We start from the raw sequence: 21,410 nt of genomic DNA, 5'->3' as shown, positions 1-21,410 counted from the left end.
GGGCAGGTTCTTACACCTGAGCTGGCACCAGCAGCACAGACAAGAGGTAACAGCAGCAGCAACTCATTCTACAGTGATGTGGCAAAAGACTCTCATACAATCCCAGCTCTTACCAAGGCAAAATCCCTTCCATAAACACAGCAGGAACTGTACAACGGGGAGAAAGAGATGGAGAATAAAGAGAAGACCCTGGGACAGGCCTGCTGTTGTCAGATTAATGAGTGCAAAAATACACATTCATGTGTTCATTTCTTGCAGTTAGAAGTGGGAAATGAAAGATGCTAGGGGCCTGTTCACTGCTGTTTTCAAGGGGGCTTTAGTGCCTCCCACTGTTCACACCACATATACACAATGACTTTTTTGGGCTGCCAGTATTTGTCATGAGCTTTTCCGCTGAGTTGCCCAAAACACAGCCAGGCAGCAGCTCTGAAGAGGTGGGAACCAGCACATGGAATATCACAGAAGAAAAGTCAGCTCTGTGTCAGTGATTTATGGATAGCTTGCACTGTGTGTGAACTCCCTATGGGACAAAGACTCTCCTACAGAATGAAAACAAGTGTTGAAGCTGTCTCTGAAATACCTGACCCAGAGGCAAAAGATGAGATTCAGCCAACTAAGCTCTGTGTCTCTACCAGCTCTGCAAATGCATATCGAAGAGAGATGCAACCCTCCTGGACTTAAGCAGGCTGTCTGACCAAAAAGATGAAATATGTGAAGGAAGAGGAGAATCTGAGGTACTCAGCCTGCCCTGAGAAGATGTGGCTGTTGCTCAAGGACAAGGAGAAATAAGAGGAAAAGACTTTCAGAACTTCTTCTGAAATACCACTGGGAAGCAGACCAGAAAAGACAGGAACAGCAGAATCATGAATCTTGGCTGCTGCAGGGACACAGAACTGGTGAAGGGTTTCAGACAAGAACACAAAGTCCTTTTCTGAGTTCTGGACTTGTCCAGCCTCCCTAGAATTAATTTTTAGCTAATTCACTAAAGGAAGTGTGTTAAATCAAATTAATGAAACTTGAATTAACTAGGTAAGGAATTAAATAAGAAAGGAAGTTGATAAGAGAACCATAAAACAGAGTAGCATCTAGGAATCAGACACAGGGGACAATATTTGACATGGACAGCTGCCCAGCTAGTTCTCCTTTTTCTGTTTTTCTTGTACTCAAGGAGTCAGGCACTGTATTAGCCAAATTCTCTGGCCACAGAGCACATAAGGGTGGGACATTAGTTAACAAGCAGCCAGAAGTCAGATGGAAAATCTACTGCACACTTCTCAGAGACTGGCAAATTAGTGATAGGCAAGTATCAAACTCTATGCAGACTCAATGGTCCCAAGGCTGGTAAATGCAGGTTGCTCAACCCTTGCAGAAGCAAGCCTCTCTGGTCTGCTGTGGCCCTTTTCCATCCCATGGAGAGATGACTGGGGGCAAAATTAGAGGACTCTGAGAAGTTATATTCACATCCTAACAGAAGCTGCAACAGTACAGGATTTACAGGGTAAACTGCAGCTGCTGCTCCCTGGATGGAATGCTGTTGGTGCGCTCAAAGCCTGCTCCAGGATGGTTCCCCACAGACACAACCTGCAGCCACAGCCCCTGCTGAGGGGGATGGAACAGAGGGTGGAGCAGAGTGGAAACACCCCAGGTTCCCTTGGAGTCCTGGCAGGGAGGGATCTCGAAGGTGCTTTGCAGCTGATAAACTGCACAGGGCCTGTCAGCCACGGGAGATAGGAGGTGCCTTGTGGCTGAGCCAGGAACTGTGGAGAAATCACCCTCCTTGGGTAAGCTTGGTTCACTACCACACAAGTAGTTGAACAACACAACACAAGTTGGGGATGTGCATTAATGTGTATTAATGCACATCCCCAAGGCAAAATCACCCTCATCGGGTGAGCTCAGTTCACTACAACACAACTGTATTAACACACATCCCCTTCCCAAAATCACCCGCCCCAAAGCGTGACCACCCCTCACATGGCACATGCTCTGTGCTTTATTGACTACACCTCTGAGCAAAGCAAGAAACTTACACCAATCAATAACAAAGGCATGTACAACTAAGAGTCACTTGAGCTTCACCTAAACATAAAGAAATAGTATAAAAGTAAGCTGAGAATAGGAGTAAGTTAGGGAAGACTCCATTGTAACTACTGGCATCAGTCAACAGGTTGAACCCAGCTTCTTCCCCTGTAGGCAAGAAATGTACTCTGTACACTGGATACTTTTACTGGGAATTAGTGCTTTTCTGAACTGCTTAGAATATGTTTTTGCAATCAGATGCTTTCACTGGCAGACCTCAAACCTTAACCTGACACAATTTTATGTTAATGAGGAATGTTATTCCATGAATTGTCAGTGTAAGTCCTTCTCAGGCACTGGCAGCCACCAGCAACAGGGAACATAAATAAAATGGATGATCTGCTGAGTGGTTTCTCTTATGCTGTTGGCATATTTCCCTGTGTAAATCAGTTGAACTGACACAGCAGGACTGTTCAATGAAGGGTCCCCCTAATAGGACACTGGCAGACTGGCTGGGCACAAGGCTATTGGTTTTCCTGGGGTGCTGACAGAGAACTCAGAGGGTTCAGGAAATCTCCTTTTTCCCGGATACACATTGATACCACCACCAACCCCCTGTCTCAGCAGCTGCTGTCACAAAGTACCATGCATTGCTGCACTGCAGCAGCGTGCCCCAAGACTGCCAGTGGGTCAAACAATCCAGTAAGTGTCCAAGCATGGGGGGAAAGACCTACTTGTTCCAGTGACTCTTGGAGTTCTTGTAGAGCGCTGGAAACATGATTGGGAGGATTTTGGCTGCATTATCGCTGATCAGGCTCATGATATATTCATTGTTCCAATAGTACAGTGCTCGCTCTGCCACCTGCAGCAGGAGAGAAAGGCATCCTTGAAGAGGCTCCTTCCAGTAACACCTGTGGTGCACAGGGAAGCCACCACCCAGCCAAGGAGTCCAAATGCTTCCCCACAGCACAGGGCTGACCTTCATGAACTTCTATGAGGCCATTCATCCTTCCTTTGCCTTAGCCTCTGCCAGACACTTCTCACTTTTCTGAGACAAACCTTACATTCTTGAATAGACAAGCCTGTCAATATACCCATGATTCCAACACCCTTTACACAACTCTTAAGGACAGTAATGTCATTTACTCCAGGTCCCAATTCAGATTAGCTCCAAGCCTTCTTCATTTCCTCAGACTGTCCTCTGTAAAGTTTCATTCCTTCCTGGCTTTCCCACAACAGAGTCTCTCAGGGCTTTGAAGCATGCTTCAGTCACCAGTCCCACAATTCAACCCCCTGATTGAAAATACGGAAAGTAAAGGTGAAAATACGGAAAACCTTGGAGCAGCCATCCTGCTCTAACAAGACAAACAAGTCTAACAAGTTTCTACAGTGACAGACAACACAGGTAATTTTTGCATTTAGTGCTAGCTTGAAAACCTAAAAAAAAGAGACATCCAGACTCAGTTTTACAATTCAGATAACGCAGAACTTGCTACATTCCCTTAACATACTGTTCCACACAAGTAAATGAAATTAAACTCACTTTGTGTTCACTTAACTTTCTTTTAGTTTTCAAGATCTGGTTAAGCCTTTTTCTGCTAGATTAACACACAATCCACTCAGAGAAAATTCATTCCCATCAAGGTGCTCAGACACAGCAAGAAGTCAGTTCCTAATCTTGTTCTTCAGACAAGCTGTAGACTGTTCAGCTTGACTGTATGGGACACCTCTGGCGTTAATTCTCTTAGGTTTTAAAGTGTTTACACCTTCTCCAGGTTTCTCAGTATTGTTCTTCAGAGTTTGGCAAAAGATGAGGGCTGCTCTGAAGTACATGATGTCTCTCCTCCAGCCTTTACCCTATTTTATTCAAGCTCCTTAGTTCCTTCTGGTAGCTGCCTCCACACCCAAAGGTCACATAAGTCCTTTGGTTCCCACCACCACACTAGTAATCCATGTCCAGCTGTTTTCCATCATACTCCCCTAGTCCTTCACAAAAAAAAAAAATTATTTTACATACATGTGTGACCTAGACTGACCTTATTTTTGGCTTGTAAACACATTACTTTGTACCTCTCTATACCAAAAGACTAACTGAAGCCAGCCTGCCTCACTGTAGAGTCACTCTCACTGGGAAATGGCTGAGTCATTTCTTCTTTAACACTCCACCTATACCTAGTCAACTAGTGTTTTACCAGCAAGCTGTCTTCTTCCTGGGCATGCTTCATGGCAGTCTAAAACAGTGAGCCAAGAACACCTGTTAGGAGCTACTAGCAGGTCCCACCACCCTGTACATTTTAAACCTAAGACAACCATCCACAGAGATGATAAAAGCCAGCTACTACAACCAGTTTCCCTTCAGTGCAAACAAGGAAGAAACAGACTCCAGCACTTCTCCACTGAACCCAACTCTTTACTACTTGTGCCAGAATAAAACAAAGGACTTTCCCAGCACAGTGTCTTCGGTTGGCCTCTCTCCAATACTGCAGAGTGCTTGGTTTCACTTCAACAGGGTGACCCTGGATCGATCTCCTCTGTCCTTGCTAGCCAGAACAGGAGGTAGCAGATCACCTGTGCTCCAGCCCCAGCCTGCTGCAGTACACAGTGCTGAACAGCACAGAGCAGCAGGAGAGGCTCCACAGATCCATGCTGTTTTCTCTTTGGATGAGCTCACATTGTGGTTGTGCTGAGGATTCTCACTGCTTCCCACCATGTGTCACCCCAATACTCACCCTGGTCACAACTCCACATGCCAAATACAAGCCCAAAACTGTGGTGTCACTCTCACATGCCAAGTGGATTACAAGTCAATACTGTATCTCCTCCCTGAGCTGCAACCTACCTGGAAGTGTGGGCTGGAGACACATTTGGCCAACTGCCTGAACAAGGGCTCCATAACTTTCACAAACTCAGATGGCTCGATCACGTCCAGGATCTCCTCCAGCTCATTTAAAAACATCACCTCTTTGGGACTGTGAGTTTTTGGCCAGAACTTCAGCAAGCCGACAATCACCTGAGCAGGAAGAGTACAGAGACAGAGGCTCAAAGTCAACACCAGCTGCAAAATAAATTTTTAAGTGTCTGGTCACAACAGCAAGAGGGGAGGAAGTAACAGAATAGACTTTCTCAGTAAGTCAGGGTGGGTGACCAGCTAAGAAAGAAGACAAAAGCCCAAACCCTGCAAAGTTACACTCATGGCAGCAGCTCTACCTAGGCTGCTATGATTTCTTATTACAAGCACACAACTTACAATAATTTCTTATCCCCCATCACAGAAGGGTGAAACTGGAGTGGGCAGCAGCTGGCAGACAGTGCAAAGTAACCATAGAAGTTCAACTAATAAAACTGGAAATGCTATAGAGAAGGTGTCTGAAGAGTCATTATTCAAAACACTACAGAGCTTGAATACTGGGGAGCACCAAATAAATAAAGCCATGGATGGGTTTGGGACAAGGAAAGGAAATACTACTTCACAGAAAAGCAACTGGATTATGGAACTCATTCTTGCAAGACTTTGTAGAGACTCAAAGTTGAAACAGACTCCAGAATGTAACATACAAGTTTATGGAGTTTGCACCTAATGGTTATAATTAAATATGACAATGCAGATGCAACTTCTAGCTGAGTAAAATGATTGCTTACAGGAATAGGGAAGGGCTACATCTCACTAGATTTTATTTAGTTAGTTTTAATACTGCTTCCTGTCCTACCCATCTGCTTCTAGACAATCTAAAGGCAAAATCCAAGATGCTGCAGACCTACACTCTGTTGAAAGAAGAGATGCTTACTCTGTCACACACAGCTGGCCATAGGAGCTGCCCTTTCAAACCTCTGTACTTCAGCTACTTGATCCTGAAGCCAGCACTCGAGAGGAAGTTCAGAGCAGCAGAGGGACAATAGTGGGCAATGCAACAACAGGATTGGAGATATCCGAGCATTATGTTTCTGCCAACTCAAGGCTTGAGAAACCAGCAGTCCATTATCCCCAATGTTTGTCATTATTCATGTCTGCCATCCAGGCAAGAGTTAGCTTCAATGACTCAGAAGTCATTTCACCTACAACTAAGGTGGTGTGAGGTGTGTGGAGTCTGTGTTTGCTATTACTGAGCACATCTGAGCCTTGCTCACTTGGCAGTCTTTCAGACTGCTGTTGAGGCAAGAGCTACCATGTCAAGCCCTGCTGAGCAAGCTTCTGGGCCATGGAGTAATGTGGCCTCTTTCCAGCACTGCTGGTAACATCTCAATGTGCATTCAGATTCTTGCTAATGCACAAGCCCTGTAATTCTTCCAGACTTCAGTAATACCAGTCATCTTGGGGGTCTATTCAAAACCTTCCCAAGCAAGGCGCTTCAACAGAACTCAAGTTGTGGCAGTATAGTCTTGGTGTGTCTGGTTGAAACACAACACAACATCCACTGGAGGTAGTGAAATGGGGTCATTCCACTGCTTTCCACAAACACTAAGCCAGACCTGGGTCTGTAATCTAGCGGCAATTAAACAGTTATCCAGAAAAAGCATGATGAGCTATGGCGCTTTACTGTCTGAATAAGTTGCAAAGTGAAGCCTAGGAATATCGACAGATTTCTATTTCTCTCTTCTCCCTCAACCTTTGAGGTGCTTTGGCAGGAGGCTGTAGGACTGGATGTCAGCCACAGGAAGTACTCAGCATGATCAGGAAGCTACTTTATGCGGTTTGTTTCAGAGCAGGCTTCTGGGAACAAAGGAAATGGAGGACCCAGAAGTCTGCTTCAGCACTGCTGGTGTCAGAGCTATGGAGCCAGAAAGCTGACAACAGCTGACCAGCTTCTACCCAGCACAGGCAGGCTCACCATGAGTACACACATTTGAGCCAGAGAACAGAACGACCTCAGCCAGCATTACTCATTAAAACACTCACACTTTTGGTGCTCCCTGCTACAGTGACAGAAGTGTGTGTTCTCTGCCCATCTGCTGTTTTGAGCCTGTGAAGCTCAGCTCTGTAGAAGACATTTCCTGGCCTGCAGTGGGTGGAGAAACACTTGTCTCCTTCTTGCACCCTCTGCCAAGCTGGCATTTAGCCTGGTTAACACTGCAGGTTCATCAGCCAGTAACTAGAATATGTGAGGTCACCATTTACACTGCTCACGTTTTAGAACCTGCTGTTTCCCAGCAATGTATCCTGAAGGTAAATATTATCTACAATGTGACTTACCTCTACAAAGTAGCAAACTGATGCTAAAGCTGGAAGGGAATACTTTCACGAAGGAACAGTGGCATGACTAAGTAGATGTTGTGTCCCAGGTTCCTAACTTCATCCCCACAATTCTGCAGCCAACTCCAGCAGCTCTGGAGAAGCTATTACTATTTCAGGCCCACACAAGCCCTGGTTCATCAGATGGTCATGTATTTTGTCTCTGCAGTATATCTCATTAGCCAGAGGCTCTGCTCTGGAAGAACAGCTTGGTATCCTGCTCCTTCTGCTACACCAAGATCTGAAGCATAAAGGAAGATTACAGCCCTTCCTGAAGCTTTCAGGAGAGAATGCTAAAGGCTTGCACATGAGCAGTACAGCCCCTTCTACCGCCAGGGAGCCAGGCAAACCCAGTAAACAATTCCACTGACTCCCAGCCTCTTTACAGCAAGGGTGAAAAAAGGCTGCTCTAAGGAAGCTGTGAAGCTTTTTGGGACTTGACTGTCACACAGAAGTGAAGCAAGATTATTACTCACTGGCTCTGTCAAGCTGCTGTCTTTCTCCAAGAACTGTACAACACAGTATGCCAGCTGTAGGAAAGAAACATGGCAAGATTAGAGCTTCCTCAAGTTACCCAAGACTACGTGCCATCACCTCCTAGGCTGGAAGTAACACCATGCCCATTATATTGCAGCTCTAAACAAATCCAGTTTACTGATGGCAAGTGAAGACTTTAAGACCAAGCACACAGGGCCTGAGCTCAGGACATTAGTGCAATTTAAAAGACAAAACTTCAGTCACCCAGAGCAGTCCACAGCCAATGCATTCAGATGAAAGCACAGCTGCACACAATGGAGAGGAACAAACCTGAGTGACACAAAGCCCTGCCCCGCAGAAACAGGACTGAGAGCACAGACATCTCTACTTAGTACCCGTATTTTTTCACTTCCTATCCCAAGCTCTCATCTTCTCTATTCTTCTGTTATGTACTCAAAATTGAAAGAAATTAACCTCTAAACCAATCTAGCAGACTAACAAGCCAACTTCTCCACATATCTCAGTGGTGACTAATAGCTGATACACCACATGCACAGAGCTGATGACTGCAGCCAGGAAATTTACCTCTCTGGTTTCAGCAGGCTCCCAATATTTCACAAGCTTCCAGCACAGAAAGACAAAGCAAGCCACAGCATTAAGACACTGGGAAATGTCAGGATACTCTCCTGTCATCCAGTGGCACAGGCCCAGACACCAAAAGAATAGAACAACTCCTGTAGTATGGGACTAGCAGAGCCCAGAATATCTCACAGCAAGAACTTTGTACAATGTGGCCTGGTAGATAGCTATAAACAATACAGCTTATCGCTATAAACAATTAGCTTATAAACTAATATAAATATATAGAGCTTTTAATAGCTATAAGCTTTTGCCAAATCCAAATCTACCCTGGGAAGTTGAATCACTTCTCACCTGTGGATGGTACACACTGAGAGACTTCACTTTGTGCAGTGGTAACAAGACTCTGATGAGGAACATCTTGTGCTCTTCCTTCAGAGGTAAAGCAAACCCATTGATTATGCTGAGAAGAAACAAGAGTCTAGTTAAAATTTTGACCCAGCAGAAATATAGTATCTCTCACCTCACAAGACACACTAGCTCTCACCAGCCCCTTGAGGAAGCACCCACCAAAAGTGTGGTCACTGCAGCCCAGCCTGCACACTGAGCTCAGCAAGTGTTCTTGGCAGGCACCATAGGGAAATGCCTCTGATGGAGCTTGGACTCTGCTCTGCCCCTGCCAGGCTGAGCCCACACACACTTAGGCAGAACCTCTGGGGAAGGCAGCTCAAGCAGCTCAGTGCTTGAGTCTTGTGCTTTACAGAACAGAGGATGGCAGCACAACAGGGCCACAAACAAAAGGGAAGCTGAAACCTGTCAGAAGGCTGCCTATTGCTAAGGCTTCTCAGAGCTGTGAGGAGCTCTTCTCTTTCACCGCCTGCTGAGGGAAGATAGCAAGTGTGACTGGACTCAAACTCATAAGAACAGGAGACAGATCTGGGGAGGAGAAGGCTACCACTGTATTTATCAGCATGCTGGGGAGTACTTTATGCTCTGTCAGACAGATTCCCTGGAAGACGTGCCTCCTGCAAGGACTGCTGAAAGAAGGCACTGCCTTTTCACACAGCACATTGGGCTGTGAGGCCACTCTCACTATGGATCCTCTGGTTCCCCCAAAAGTGGCCTTACCTTCCCAGGATCTCCAGTAGCTCTGCAATCCCATTGTGGTGTTCTGTTTCATAGATGAACCTAAAGAGAAGGATGAGAAGTCATTGCCAAATGCTGGATACAGTTTGATAAGCAAGAGCAAGGAAAAATGCTGAAGACAGGGAGTCTAAACGGTACTAACAAAGACCTCACCTGTAAAATATATTATTGATCTGCCTCCTCACATATGCTCTCAGACCCAGGAACTTCCCATAGATCCTGTGCAGAATAGTTTTTAGGAAGTCTCGTTCTCTGGGGTCTTCACTGTCAAAGAGATCCAGCAGCTGTGGGGAGAGAAATTCAGTCAGTTCCTGCATACTGCCTCTCTGGGCAAAGCTACCAGCAACACCAGGCACTGCTCCTGTTAGGCCAAAAACAGCTCTTTCAGCTGAGTGATGCTTCAGCACCCTGAGCAGAGAGGTCATTTCCCTGAAACATGTGACCTCCTAGTCACAAGCTGGAACCATCATCATTTTTTTCACCTTCAGAAGCACAGTGAAGACCTGCACATTCTAAAAAGCTGCACTTCCCCAGATTTCCCCTGCGAGGCCTCTGTGCCCCTTTCCACCTGTACAATGAGTTATGAGTTCCAGTGACTACAGCTTGCACACAGTCTTGTCCTGCACAGAAAATTCTGTCTACTCATTCAGGACAAATAAAGAAAAGTCACACCATTAAGCACCAAAATCTGCTGCATGTCCTTCATAAAGGTGATGCACACTGGCAGGGGCAACAATTACTTACAGATAGCACAAACTTCTGGTCAATGTATTTCTTGGCTACATTTGGTTGAAAGTCAGGCGACTCCAGGAACCTGAGGAAGAACTCATACACCAGCTGTTGGGGGAAAATGAGAAATTACTTAGAAATCCCCCTGTCCTCTCACCAATGTTTACTTCAGATTTTATGTTTTCTTCCTCCTTAATGATACAGGGAAAGGCTGGGAAGCCCAAACAGGACTATAAAACCCAGTGTTTCCCTACCCAGTGGGATCAATTCAGCTGCCCTTGCTTTAATGTGCAGAGGTCTGTGGTGGCACATAACTGCCCAAATCTGCATGAGATCTTATCACTTCAGGTCCTCCCAAAGGTAACATCCACCTACTCAGATTAAGACATTACACCTGGGAAACCCTTCTCCCATCTTCAGCACATATCCCTACAGAGATCAGAAATCTCCAGAGACGGCAAAGGCTTAGACTCACTGGATGCCCTTGAGACACTGCAAGGAATAACGGAAGAGCAGAGAAATGAAACAGACCCCAGAAAAATAAGCACTGTCCTCTGCCTCCTGGGTACTGACTCAAGGTTGGCTTGGTCTCACTGAGCCAGGACAGCTGCATGCTGTGTCCCACTTGGAAAACAAAGGGCAGCTTGCTTTAGGAAGGTTGAAACGTCAACTTCTGGTCCTTCTGTTCTCTGAGAGGACTGAGCCCACTCTCATCCCTCCCAGTGGTTCCGAGGGGCCACTAGGCCAAACAAGATCAATGCATTTGAAAGGTCTGACTTTGGAATTGAAGGAATGATAGGACCATGCATCTACAGGTAGGGCCTAGCTACCAAGGACAGCAGTAAAGAAAAAACTGAGGTGCTGACCAAAAAGCTCAGCATTCAGTTGCCACAAATCCATTTGTTTCTCAATTCTGAAAAACAAATGCTGCCTAGCATTCACAGCACTCTGGTGCTGAAGACATATTATTTCTGTCAATGTTCACATCCCTATGTCAACTGCAGCAGTAAGAAGTGATTAACCACTGCTGCAGAATGACACCTTATTTCTCCTCTGTATTTTCTGCTTCATTCTGCAGTACCTGCCTCTTCTTCTGCCTTTGTCTGCTTGACAACACATCCCTGTGCAAGTGTCTCGAGTTTTCCTCCTGACTTCCACTGCTGAGCTCTGCTAAACCACGCTCACTGTCACTTTCTTAACCCTTTTTACCTAGTCTGTCTAAAGCCATCTGCAGATGAATGTTGCATACAGGCATCAGCCAGTTCCCAGGACATCCTTGCTTCCTGCACTACATAAGAGCCACCACTGACCCCTGGGAGGCAGGCCTGGTCTTTCCCCAGCAACCCTTGCAGGCTGATGAAACAGCAGTGGCAGGGCTGGCAGCCTCCAGATCTATATGGACTCTCAACGTTCTGGAGATAAATTCACCAGATCTATATCCCCCACCTCTCCTCACCTGAAGGTGTGGCCAGGCAGCCTCTAATGTAGGCTCATCTTCTTCAGGGTCAAATTCTGCTCCTGTGGGATTGGACGATGGTGGGAGTGTCCGGAAGAGGTTCACTGAAAACTGAGCAAGTGAAAAAGTTGTGTGAATGACATTCTGACACCTCATGATGATCCTCCACACAGCAAATCCTTCACTGCAGTGCAACACACTGTGATTTGTCACAGCTGTGCCCACACGCTGATCCCCTCCGGCAGGCTGTAGGGCAACAGTTTGCACAGGACCTCCCCAAGTGCAGTCTGTGCCAGAGACAAGAGCTTCCACCTCTCCCCACAGCAGGCACTGTCACTACCACCACCCCCACACACACTTCTCTTTCTGCAGGTTGGTAGATAAGGATTGGGTAGGACTGGGGTCACACTCCTCTCTGACAAATCCTCATCCCCTCCTCCTCCCACATTTCCCTACTTCTTTGGCACACAAGCCACACAAACACTGGCTCCATGCCCTACCATGATAACAGCTTCAGGATAGATGGCCTCGGTGACAACATCACGGTTGTGTGTGATGTATTCCACCATCTCATTGAGACCTGCTCGCTTCACCTCCTTGAACTTCAGGTCACTGAGGGGGTCAGAGATGAAGTCAAAAAGAACGCAGCACTGCCGCAGCTTCTGGATGAAAAGCTCTTCTCGTTCGTGTGGAGGAGCATCTGTCAGAGAAAGCAGGGACATCTGTCCTTGGAGACAGACAGATCATCTTCCTGGTTTACCCAGGGAGCACTGTGGTTTGCTCCCTGTGTTTTCCCCCTCCCCTGCCACATTGCCCTTGAATTGTTGGAGGGGAAGAGGGAGAGGTAGTGTTATCCCTGCTATGGACATGGGGCAAGGAAGACAGAGAGGCTGCCAGGCCTCTGAAGCAACTGTGCCATGTGGGGATTTCAAACGTGGTAGCAGTTTCTAACCTGATAAACATTGATCTCTTCCGTGTACAGAGCACACTGAAAAAGGAACTCAACCAGCTCCCATCACAGACCAGTAACAGCCATGTCCTGTACCCCAGAGACACAAAGGGAGCTGGGCAGCACACACTGTAGCCTAGCCCTCCTGCCAGAGGTGGAAGAGAGGAGCGAGAATGGCAGGAGCTGTACATTAACAGATTCTCTTTTTGATACAACTGGAAACTACACACTGCCTCAGCCTTCCCCAAAGGTTTGTGTCTGTGAGCAACACCAAGCAATGGCTCTGCCTCAATGACTGCTGAAAATGCTTTCTCCTTGTCCATACTCATGTTTAATTGCAACTTAATGTACACTAAGTGGTAATACCAAGCTGCCCTAATGTGGACAGGTTCAATTGCACTATCATAATTTACAATGGAAACAAAAATAAGAGGAAGCCTGGTCCTTCCCCAGGAATGGGTGGATGTAGGAACCGAAGACAGTCTGCACCAAGGTCTCTGCACTTTACCATCTTTCTGCACAAACTGCTGAAGAATCTGAGGTAATCCTCAGTACACAAAAGCAGGTTTAAATACCTCAACTGGGAAGGTAAGTATGAAGTTTACGTTGAGAATACTCTGATTATTTTAGACCATCCATCAATTCTCTACCTGCTAACAAGCCAAGTACCTTTCCCAGAACCATCCTTGCTGCACTGCCCATGTAACTAGCTGGACACTGGAAGGGCTGCTTTGGGAAGAGCCCTTACATCACTGCACTCTGCCTGGAGAAACTGCAGCTTGTCACGCAGGTCACTTCCACCCCATGGTCTCTTTACCTTTGAGGGCTGGGAGTTTTTGCAGTTCCCGGTTTTTGCTCAGATTGAAACGGGAAGAGCTGTGCCGGCGCTCCTTCTTCACAATCTGGGGTCCCCCTGAGTACTTGATTTTATTCAGCTGGGTTGGGGGGGGAGCACTGTTACTGGGCCGTTTATTTGACGTTGGCTGCTGTTGTGTCTGCTGCTGTGGTTGCTGTGGCTGCTGCTGAGGCTGCTGGGCCTGCTGCAGGAGAAAAGAGTAAAACAACTCAGAAGCTTTTGCCTACAAGCCTCATAAGCAGATGCCATCAGCATCTTCTTGGAATGAAGAAACCAGGCAGGTTTTTCACTGTTGCACTTGCAGTTGAGTGCATCTCACCAGCTCTAGAGCTGCTGGTTGCCTTTGCAGCATACCTGCAAAGTAAACATCAATTTTACTCATGTCTGCAAAGCACCACAAAGACACCAGAGCCTCTTGGCACAGCCAGTGCTATGGATATGGAAAGCAAAGTCACATCTTGGGACAAATTACATGAAGCAGAAATAAGAGCTTTCTGTGGTCCAAACAGAAATCTCAGCATGCTGCTGTCTCTGCAGTACTCTGTACAACACACAACAAGCAAGCTTAGAAAACCAGCAATTTGCTTCCTTGTCCTTGTGCAGGAACTCACCTGTGAAAAAGCAAAGCATGCAGTACAGAGCAGACATAAAGGCCTTGGAAAGGCAATAGGGAAGACCACTACAATCATTGCTGCATTCATAGTCCAGGAGCACAAACCACATAGACCATACATACAAACATACATAACCTTAGATCCCAGCCTGTGGACTCTACCAGCCTATCCTGGCTGCCCTCTCCCATCTCTGCCTCACTGCTGTCTGGACTTCTGTAGATGGGCTTTTCCCACATCATTCCTTTTAGCCACACAAACTCTTTGCCTGCTTTCTCCTCTCCCACTGCACTCTTGTTAAACTGCACTAACAGAAGCACTTTCTCATGTTTAGCATGTGACCAGAAACTCAAGCCAGTGTTTGCTCAGCTCAGCTCTCTTCTGACCTGCTGAATCTCACCTGGTTCAAGTCCCACTTGGACCATAATGACTCAATAAATGACCCTTTAATGGAAAACTCAGACATAAGAGGGCAACATCCTGCCAGGAAGCAGAGAGATTAGCTGGAACCAGCACCCAGCTTACCCTGGCTGTGCTGTATGAGCCACCTCCTTCCTGCTGGTACATGAAGCCAAGGAACTGTAGGATAAATCTGTTTAGGATACAGCAAGAATAGCACAATGGATGGGGAGCAGAGGGGAGTGAAATTCTTGGACATCACCTCCTTCTTTCCCCATAATTCTCAGCTGTCACATAGAGCACAGTGCTGGTCACCAGAACAGCGACCAGCAGTGTTTTAAAGGAGTGCAGGAGCTCAGCTCTCCATCCTCCACATGGCCAATCTCTTCCTGGCTGAGCTGCAGCTACTCTGCACAGTCCTTCCTTTCCCTGAACTGGTTTCCAAAGAGGTGCAGCATACCACCGCAGTGCAAAAGCAAGAGTTACTGCACCTGCAGCATGTGGGAAGGCAGCAAAGTAGGAACAGGGAAAGCTGTCTACAAGGAGATGCTGCTGTACAGATCGGGATATGTAGAGCAAGTGTAAAGACTCCCCGTGGACAACAGGGCCCAACACACAACATCAATTTTTTTTGCCAAGCCATTACTTTGAATGAGAAATCAGAAAAACTTTGGTTCTGGTCTGGCTCTGTTAGAAGGAAATCTTGAGTGATTCTGTTTCAAGCTCAGCTACAAGCCAAGGTGGGGGGAAGATAACAAGATTTGAACTCTCTACAGTTTACATTTGTTTTGATTCCCTTCATGGAGCAGCTTTTGTCCCATGATGAGAGGAGGGAGCCAGATGAGCTTGTGATAAAAGAAGCAGTGTCTGACAAACAAAGCAGGCCCAGACTACAAACTGCAGGCAACTTGTCTTAAAGAGTCGCCTCTGCTCAGTTAAGCCAGGACAAAGCCTTGCTGAACAATCTCCAAGACTGAAAAGTTAGTTCCTCACCCTGAATACTTAGATATCAGGGCAGTGTGAGCCACTCAAAATATTGTCCAGATGCCTTTGGGAATCCTCAACTCTGCATCACTCTCCTTCCATGGGGAAGAATGGAAAAATCTGAATGCTGAGCCACCACAGAGTAAAGATGGAGGAGAGAGAAGCAGAAGATGCACTGGTGGCCTCCCAGGTAACACTGAAGGAAGCAGGACACATGAGCTCTCCTAGCTGATAGGATATGCCTGTGTACTCCTCCCCCACCCAAAAACAGCACAGGCAAATGTTCAGAGCATGGTGTGTTTACTGCATGTGAACAGGCTGCACCAGGGGGCTGGAAAAGTCCACCAGTCTTCAACAGTCCAGTCTTCAACATCTTGCATAGAGACAAAAGATAGTTTCAGGTTTAGCTGCCAGCTATTTAAGAAATGGTTGTGCACATGCCAAAGTCCCACTTTTGATTGCTAGAGAAAACCTGATGGTTGGAGAGGTCAGATATATGCTGCGGTGTTCCGAGGGTTTATGATGGGCTGCTTGTACAGGCACTTTCTGGGATCAAGTTGAATCCCTGCTTTCAGGAGGTGCTTCCTGTGGCAGGCCTGCTGTCCCGCTGCCTTCAACACCTCCTACCTTGGCCACATGAATCAGTAGAGGCTTATTTTAAGTTTCCTAACACCTTCTTCTCCGAAGTTTCCATCCCTGAAAGCACAGCAGACTACTGAACCTGAAAGCTTTTCTCTTCACGTACAGACTCTTTCCCTGACACCAACACCAGCCAACTGCTCCGTGGCTGCAGGCATCTCTCTATCTGAACAGGTTCAGCCCCCTCATAACAGCAAGGCTCACACACCATGACAAAGCCAACAGCTTGGGGGACACTGTTTGCTGTGGCTGTTACATGGCTCTCGCTAAAGTGACCAGAAAATAGCACAAAGGTGTTTGGACCAAGCACAGTGGGGTGGCCCCACTTTCCCCACTGCAGTGGAGCAGCTCTTTGTGCCAACAGGACAGGCCACCCCTGTAGATATCCTCAGTTCAGTCAGAGAGAAAACAAAGGTTTCTAACCAGGCAGAAGCCTGGGAAACAGTTGAGAAAGAATGTAAATTCTTTATCTCTCGTGTTGTTCACATTGTTTATAGATAAGTTCTGCCACTGCGCATCATTCGCTGCACACCAATGGTGTGAGATGGTTTTACTTTAGGATCAACAGAATAGGGCTGGACAATACTCTCTATAAAATGAGCGATGTATTCGAAATAAATCAGAGTTCTACTCTCAAGCCTTCTGAAGTGGAGTCCTTTCATACCGTCCTGCCTCAACAGCGTCACACCCCTAAATGAAAATGAATTAGAACTCCTGCACAAAGGCTCCCTGCCTCCAGAGCACTTCCTCCCCACTGGTTCCCACCACCTCTCCTCCTAGTTAGGAACTTGCCCGCGCAAGCCAATGAGCCCCAGGCCCTGAGCTTGCTCTGTGCCATTCCTCTTCACCCCAGAGAACAGAGATCCTCTTTCCCCTGCCACTCTGAGCTGTGCTAGCTCCTCCTGCTCTCCCCTACCCATGCATGACCTCACCTCTGCAGGCACTCCTACTGCAGCTGGGTGCATCGCCACTCGGGAAGCCCTTTCTGCCTCACTGGTCCCTTGAGCATCCCCTGCTTGCTAAGCTTCCAGCCCAGATCTGCTCTCAGCTCCTCCTCCTCAGATGACTTTTCCCTTCCCATCCCTCAAGTCAGTACCTGCTCTCTTTGTCTGCTGTTACACAGCTTCCCTATTAAAATGAGGCTCTCTGCCTCAGAAGTAACACGAACACACTGTAATGCCTGTCTCTGAATAATGAACTACAGGTACTGCAGTAACAAGCCCCATGGAGATATGTGCAAAACATGAAAATACAGCAGCTCACTGAAAAGGTACACCCTCTCCCAGAGCTGCAAATGTCATCAGCAAGGCTCCAAGCTGCCCTTGAGGCTGCAGAACAACTCCCATCTTTACTGCTGCTAATGCCTGCTCCCACTTCCAGGTCATTAACTCTTTTCCCCACCCAGCTGCCTCTCCCAGTCTTTCTGGCCAGGAGAAGTAACTCTTTCTCATCCTCTCATTCAATGCTGCCTTGTTCTCTGACATTATTTATTTTTTGTCCTTAAATAGCTACACAGAAATTCTCTGCATTCACATACTCATTATGTTCCAGAGAGACTGAATTAAACATACTTTTCATTTCCCACTCCCTGCTCTCATGTTTTAGTCCACTGCTCCTGGTCTCTTCCATAGCAAACTGCCCACCCCAAAGCCAGGGGCTGGCCAAGCTCTGCTGGCTATTGACATCAGAGAGATGCTCATCTTGGAGTAAAACTAAGAGCACTGCAGTACCCCTGTACTTAAAGAGAGAATCAAACACCTTCCTTCCCTTGTGGATGTGCCTGCTTTTCAACATATCTGCCCTTCCAGATCAGCTCCACTATGAGCTCCTTTTCTGCAGAGAACAAAGCACTTTGCTTAGGGGGTTCTGGACTGGCTCCTACCCTCTTAATCTCCACAGAGATCCCCATAGGAGCTCTTTGTCCACTGCATTTGCCCAAATGCAGAGCTGCTCTGCAACAAGGTTTACTCATCCCACCAGCCAGACAAGCTGCCTGCAAAACAAATCACAACTTTCTGGTACCAGGATAAATTAAAGTTGATTCTTCCCCCTGCTCCATGGAGCATGGTGTGAGAGAGAAAAGCACAAACTGGAAGAGAGCTGCCCACATGCTGCTCTCCTGCTGTGAGCCCATTAAGCATCTACTGAGATATGAAGAAAAAGGATCTCTTTAGTGCACCCAATTTTCACCCTAGAACAGGCAACCAACCAACCATAACTCCACAAGGGAATTCACAGGGCATGAAACTCTCACAATGACAGAAGAGGTATCCAGGTTGGGCTCAGCCCATCAACCCCACCAGACAACACCACTCCCAGTGCTTCACAAGTCAAACCACCTCTTGCTTCTGACATAAAGGAGTTCTGCTCCCAGCGCATATTACCTAATTCTTCACACATTGTGAAAGTCAAAATACCTTTTTGTGTTTCCTGAAGAGCAAGAAAATCGCATTCAAACTGGTATACATTTCTTCTTATCAAGCAAAGAGCTCTCTTCCATTCTGCAGCAGAGCACTCCAGAGATAGGAAAGCACTAAGAGGGAACAAACTTCACTGCAGACTCAACAGAGAAAGGAGAAGAGACTGTGGCAGTACACACTGCAGAGGTGTCTCCTTTCTGCCCTGCTCTCTGTTCCTATGATCAAAGGAAACACAGCTTTCCATCTAAAAGGAGGGATGGATTTTGTCTGGAGTATGAGGAAGTGGCTGGGTATGTTTTGAGGGAGGGAATTTTAGACACATCACTTCTAAGTTTTTCCTGCACCCAGGTAAATATTACATGCCATTTCAGGTCACAAAAGTAAGCTTGTCACCTGTGACATTCTTTCCTTCTTACTGCACCACTTGTAACCAGGAGAGCAGTGCCACAGCCCACGGCTGATTTGGACGGGCACATCAGAGTGACCTGCTTAGCTGGCTATCCATTGCAAGACCCAGACTTTCCTACACCTTTCCAGAGCTGTGAACTCAGCAAAGAGTTCCACATAAATAAAAGGTAAGTCTGACCCCATAATGCCAATGCAGGAGCTCTCTCACTTCCTTGGAGTCTGCAGACAGCTCACCCACCAAGCTATTTTCAGCTGTATACACAGAACAAAATGGATAGAAGCAAAGGCCAGGATGGAGCATCTACAAAACTGCTCCCTGCTCCAAGGCACACAAAGTAAGACTCTGATTCCTTGCTGGCCACATGGCAGGTTAGGCATGAGCACAAAACTGAGTGGCTTGAAGTAGGTTTATTTTCTGAGGCTCTGCAATGCAGATCAATGCTTTGGAGAAGACTCTAAAGTGACATCGACTACAACCACACCACTGTACTACACATTTCTTCCTAGTCCTGATTAGCCCTACATCTCTCCCATGCCCAACCCTCCAAATTACAAGTGCAATGTGTTCCAGACAAGACTAGAGCACACAAGCTTCTACAGATGTAGAAGTGGCACAGCTTGTTTGCCAAATTGCAGCTTTAAAATAAATAAACCACACGTACATGCATGCTTCCTCAGACGTGTATAACATTCTTCTGAGACAAATTCTCAAATTCCACAACCACTGCCTGAATGACAGACAAACTCAGGACTATGAGAAAAGTTCCACTGAACACAAATTTGCACTAATTCTAAGGACAGCTTATCATACTGTCATATTCTGCTAAGGCCATTCTAATGTATCTACCCTGGCAACATCCAAAATGAGAGTGAGACTGCACATCTGGGCATACAGACTATGCCTTCTTGTGAGGAATGCTGCATTCAGCCACAAGGCTGTTATACCAAAGGAGAGACATTGAATCTCTAGCAGTTTATTCTTTCAAGTGTTCCTATCCATTACTTCCTAATCTCATTCCTCCAGAAAATGCCTCAGAAGAAGAGATCTTTTCCTATTGCTTCTCACTACTCTCCCACTCTGACACAAAGTGACAACAGAGTTGATTGCACTTTGCTCTGACAAGAGCACAGAAGCTGCTCCCATCTGTCAGGCTTCCACCTTCTTGATAATCATGGCATGTTCCTTTCCACAGCCAACTTCGCCATGCCCTGCCCACCTCTGTGAGCACCACTCACCCTCCGCTTTGTGCCAAATGTCTTTTTGCAGGTCTGCAGGGTGAGACTCAACTGGTCTCATCCATAGTCATTGTCCCCTTTGGGCCAATTTTCTGCTCTGACTTCTTAAGATCCTGGTGACATGTGTTATCTGGTGGAACAGCTTGAAACAGCTAAAATGAAAGATTTAATTCCTCCCCAAAGATGAGTTTGCACATGCACACTGCTGTACCCAAGGTGAAAGCCTTACCTCTTCTGAATTCTCTGCCCCACCATCCTTCCCGCTACTGCTGCTGCTGCTGCTGCTGCTGCTGCTGCTGCTGCCACCAGGCTTTGTGGTGCTTTTGGTAGACTTTGGAGACTCCTGAAAGGATGAGAACACATTCAGAGAAAACTTCACCTTGTTCCGAATTTTAGCATCTCTCAGCAGAGAGATGTGTGCTGCCACAGACCACTCCTGCAGCACGCCCTGCTCCAGACATCCACTCCCAGCCCTTTCTCCCCGGAAAAGGCATCCTCAGCGGCTCCCGCTGACGCCCAGGGCGAGGCCAAGCTCCCGAGCCCAGGAGCGATGCTGGCATCTCCCGTCCCGGTCACCGCAAGCTGACCCCGCCGGGTCACCTGCGGGTGACAGGGCCCAGTGCCCACCCAGCCCTTCTTTCCCCTGGGCGCGGCCTTATCGGAGATACGCGGTGCCAGGGGACCCACGGCCCCGGTCCGGCCGCCCTGGGCGGCGGCAGAGGCGGATCCGGGCCCTCACCCCGGCGGCGGAGGGAGCAGCGGGGCCAGGAGGCGGGTGCGGCCGTACCTCCCCCACCGGGAGCATCCCCGCGGCCGGCGGAGCGCAGGGCAGGGCGGGCCGGGCCGGGCTCGCACCGAGGCACCGCCGGCCGCCCCTCGCGCCCGCCCGCCTCCCCGGGCCCGCGCGCGCCCCCGCCACCCTCCTGCGCCACCCGACCCGCCCGCCGCGGGAGCGCGCCCGCGCCCCCGCCCCCTGCCGGCCACAGCCCCGTGCGCGCCCCCGCCCGAGGGCCGAGCCGAGGGAAGGCCGCGCCGGGGAGGGGCGGCGGGAGCGAGCCGTCGGCCGCCGCGCCGCGCGCCGGAGCTCCCCCGGCGCCGCCGCCGCCCCCAGGGCCGCACCTTCTCCTTCTTCAGCTTGTAGGGCATGGTGAGCGCCGGCCCCCAACCGCTCCGCGCCCGCCGCCGCCGCCGCCGCCTGCGCCCGGGCCCGGCCGCAGCGCCCCGCTCCCATTGGGCCAGGCGCGCCGGCCTGCCTAGCAACAGCCTCCGCCGCCG

General features: G+C 48.1%; 1 protein-coding gene across 3 annotated transcripts in view; it reads right to left on the bottom strand.

Moving 5' to 3' along the window:
• PPP2R5D (protein phosphatase 2 regulatory subunit B'delta) overlaps nucleotides 1-21,410 on the bottom strand; it is a 27,886-nt gene extending 6,476 nt beyond the window's left edge. Inside the window, exons 1-12 of one of the 3 annotated variants that reach the window (XM_030268900.4) lie at nucleotides 21,255-21,410; nucleotides 20,365-20,478; nucleotides 13,400-13,622; nucleotides 12,134-12,333; nucleotides 11,634-11,744; nucleotides 10,193-10,285; nucleotides 9,602-9,732; nucleotides 9,431-9,490; nucleotides 8,657-8,765; nucleotides 7,723-7,776; nucleotides 4,859-5,029; nucleotides 2,754-2,881 (exon numbers count right to left, since the gene is read on the bottom strand). In XM_030268900.4, the coding sequence (XP_030124760.2) occupies nucleotides 2,754-2,881; nucleotides 4,859-5,029; nucleotides 7,723-7,776; nucleotides 8,657-8,765; nucleotides 9,431-9,490; nucleotides 9,602-9,732; nucleotides 10,193-10,285; nucleotides 11,634-11,744; nucleotides 12,134-12,333; nucleotides 13,400-13,622; nucleotides 20,365-20,478; nucleotides 21,255-21,281 (1,421 nt within the window). In that variant the 5' untranslated portion in view covers nucleotides 21,282-21,410. The other 2 variants (XM_004175110.6, XM_030268901.4) reach the window with 2 other exon arrangements.

The sequence above is a fragment of the Taeniopygia guttata genome, chromosome 3 (assembly GCF_048771995.1).
Source record: "Taeniopygia guttata chromosome 3, bTaeGut7.mat, whole genome shotgun sequence".
Classification (NCBI taxonomy): domain Eukaryota; kingdom Metazoa; phylum Chordata; class Aves; order Passeriformes; family Estrildidae; genus Taeniopygia; species Taeniopygia guttata.
The sequence above is the reverse complement of the archived record's forward strand: the minus strand, read 5'-3'. Positions and strand labels throughout refer to the sequence as shown.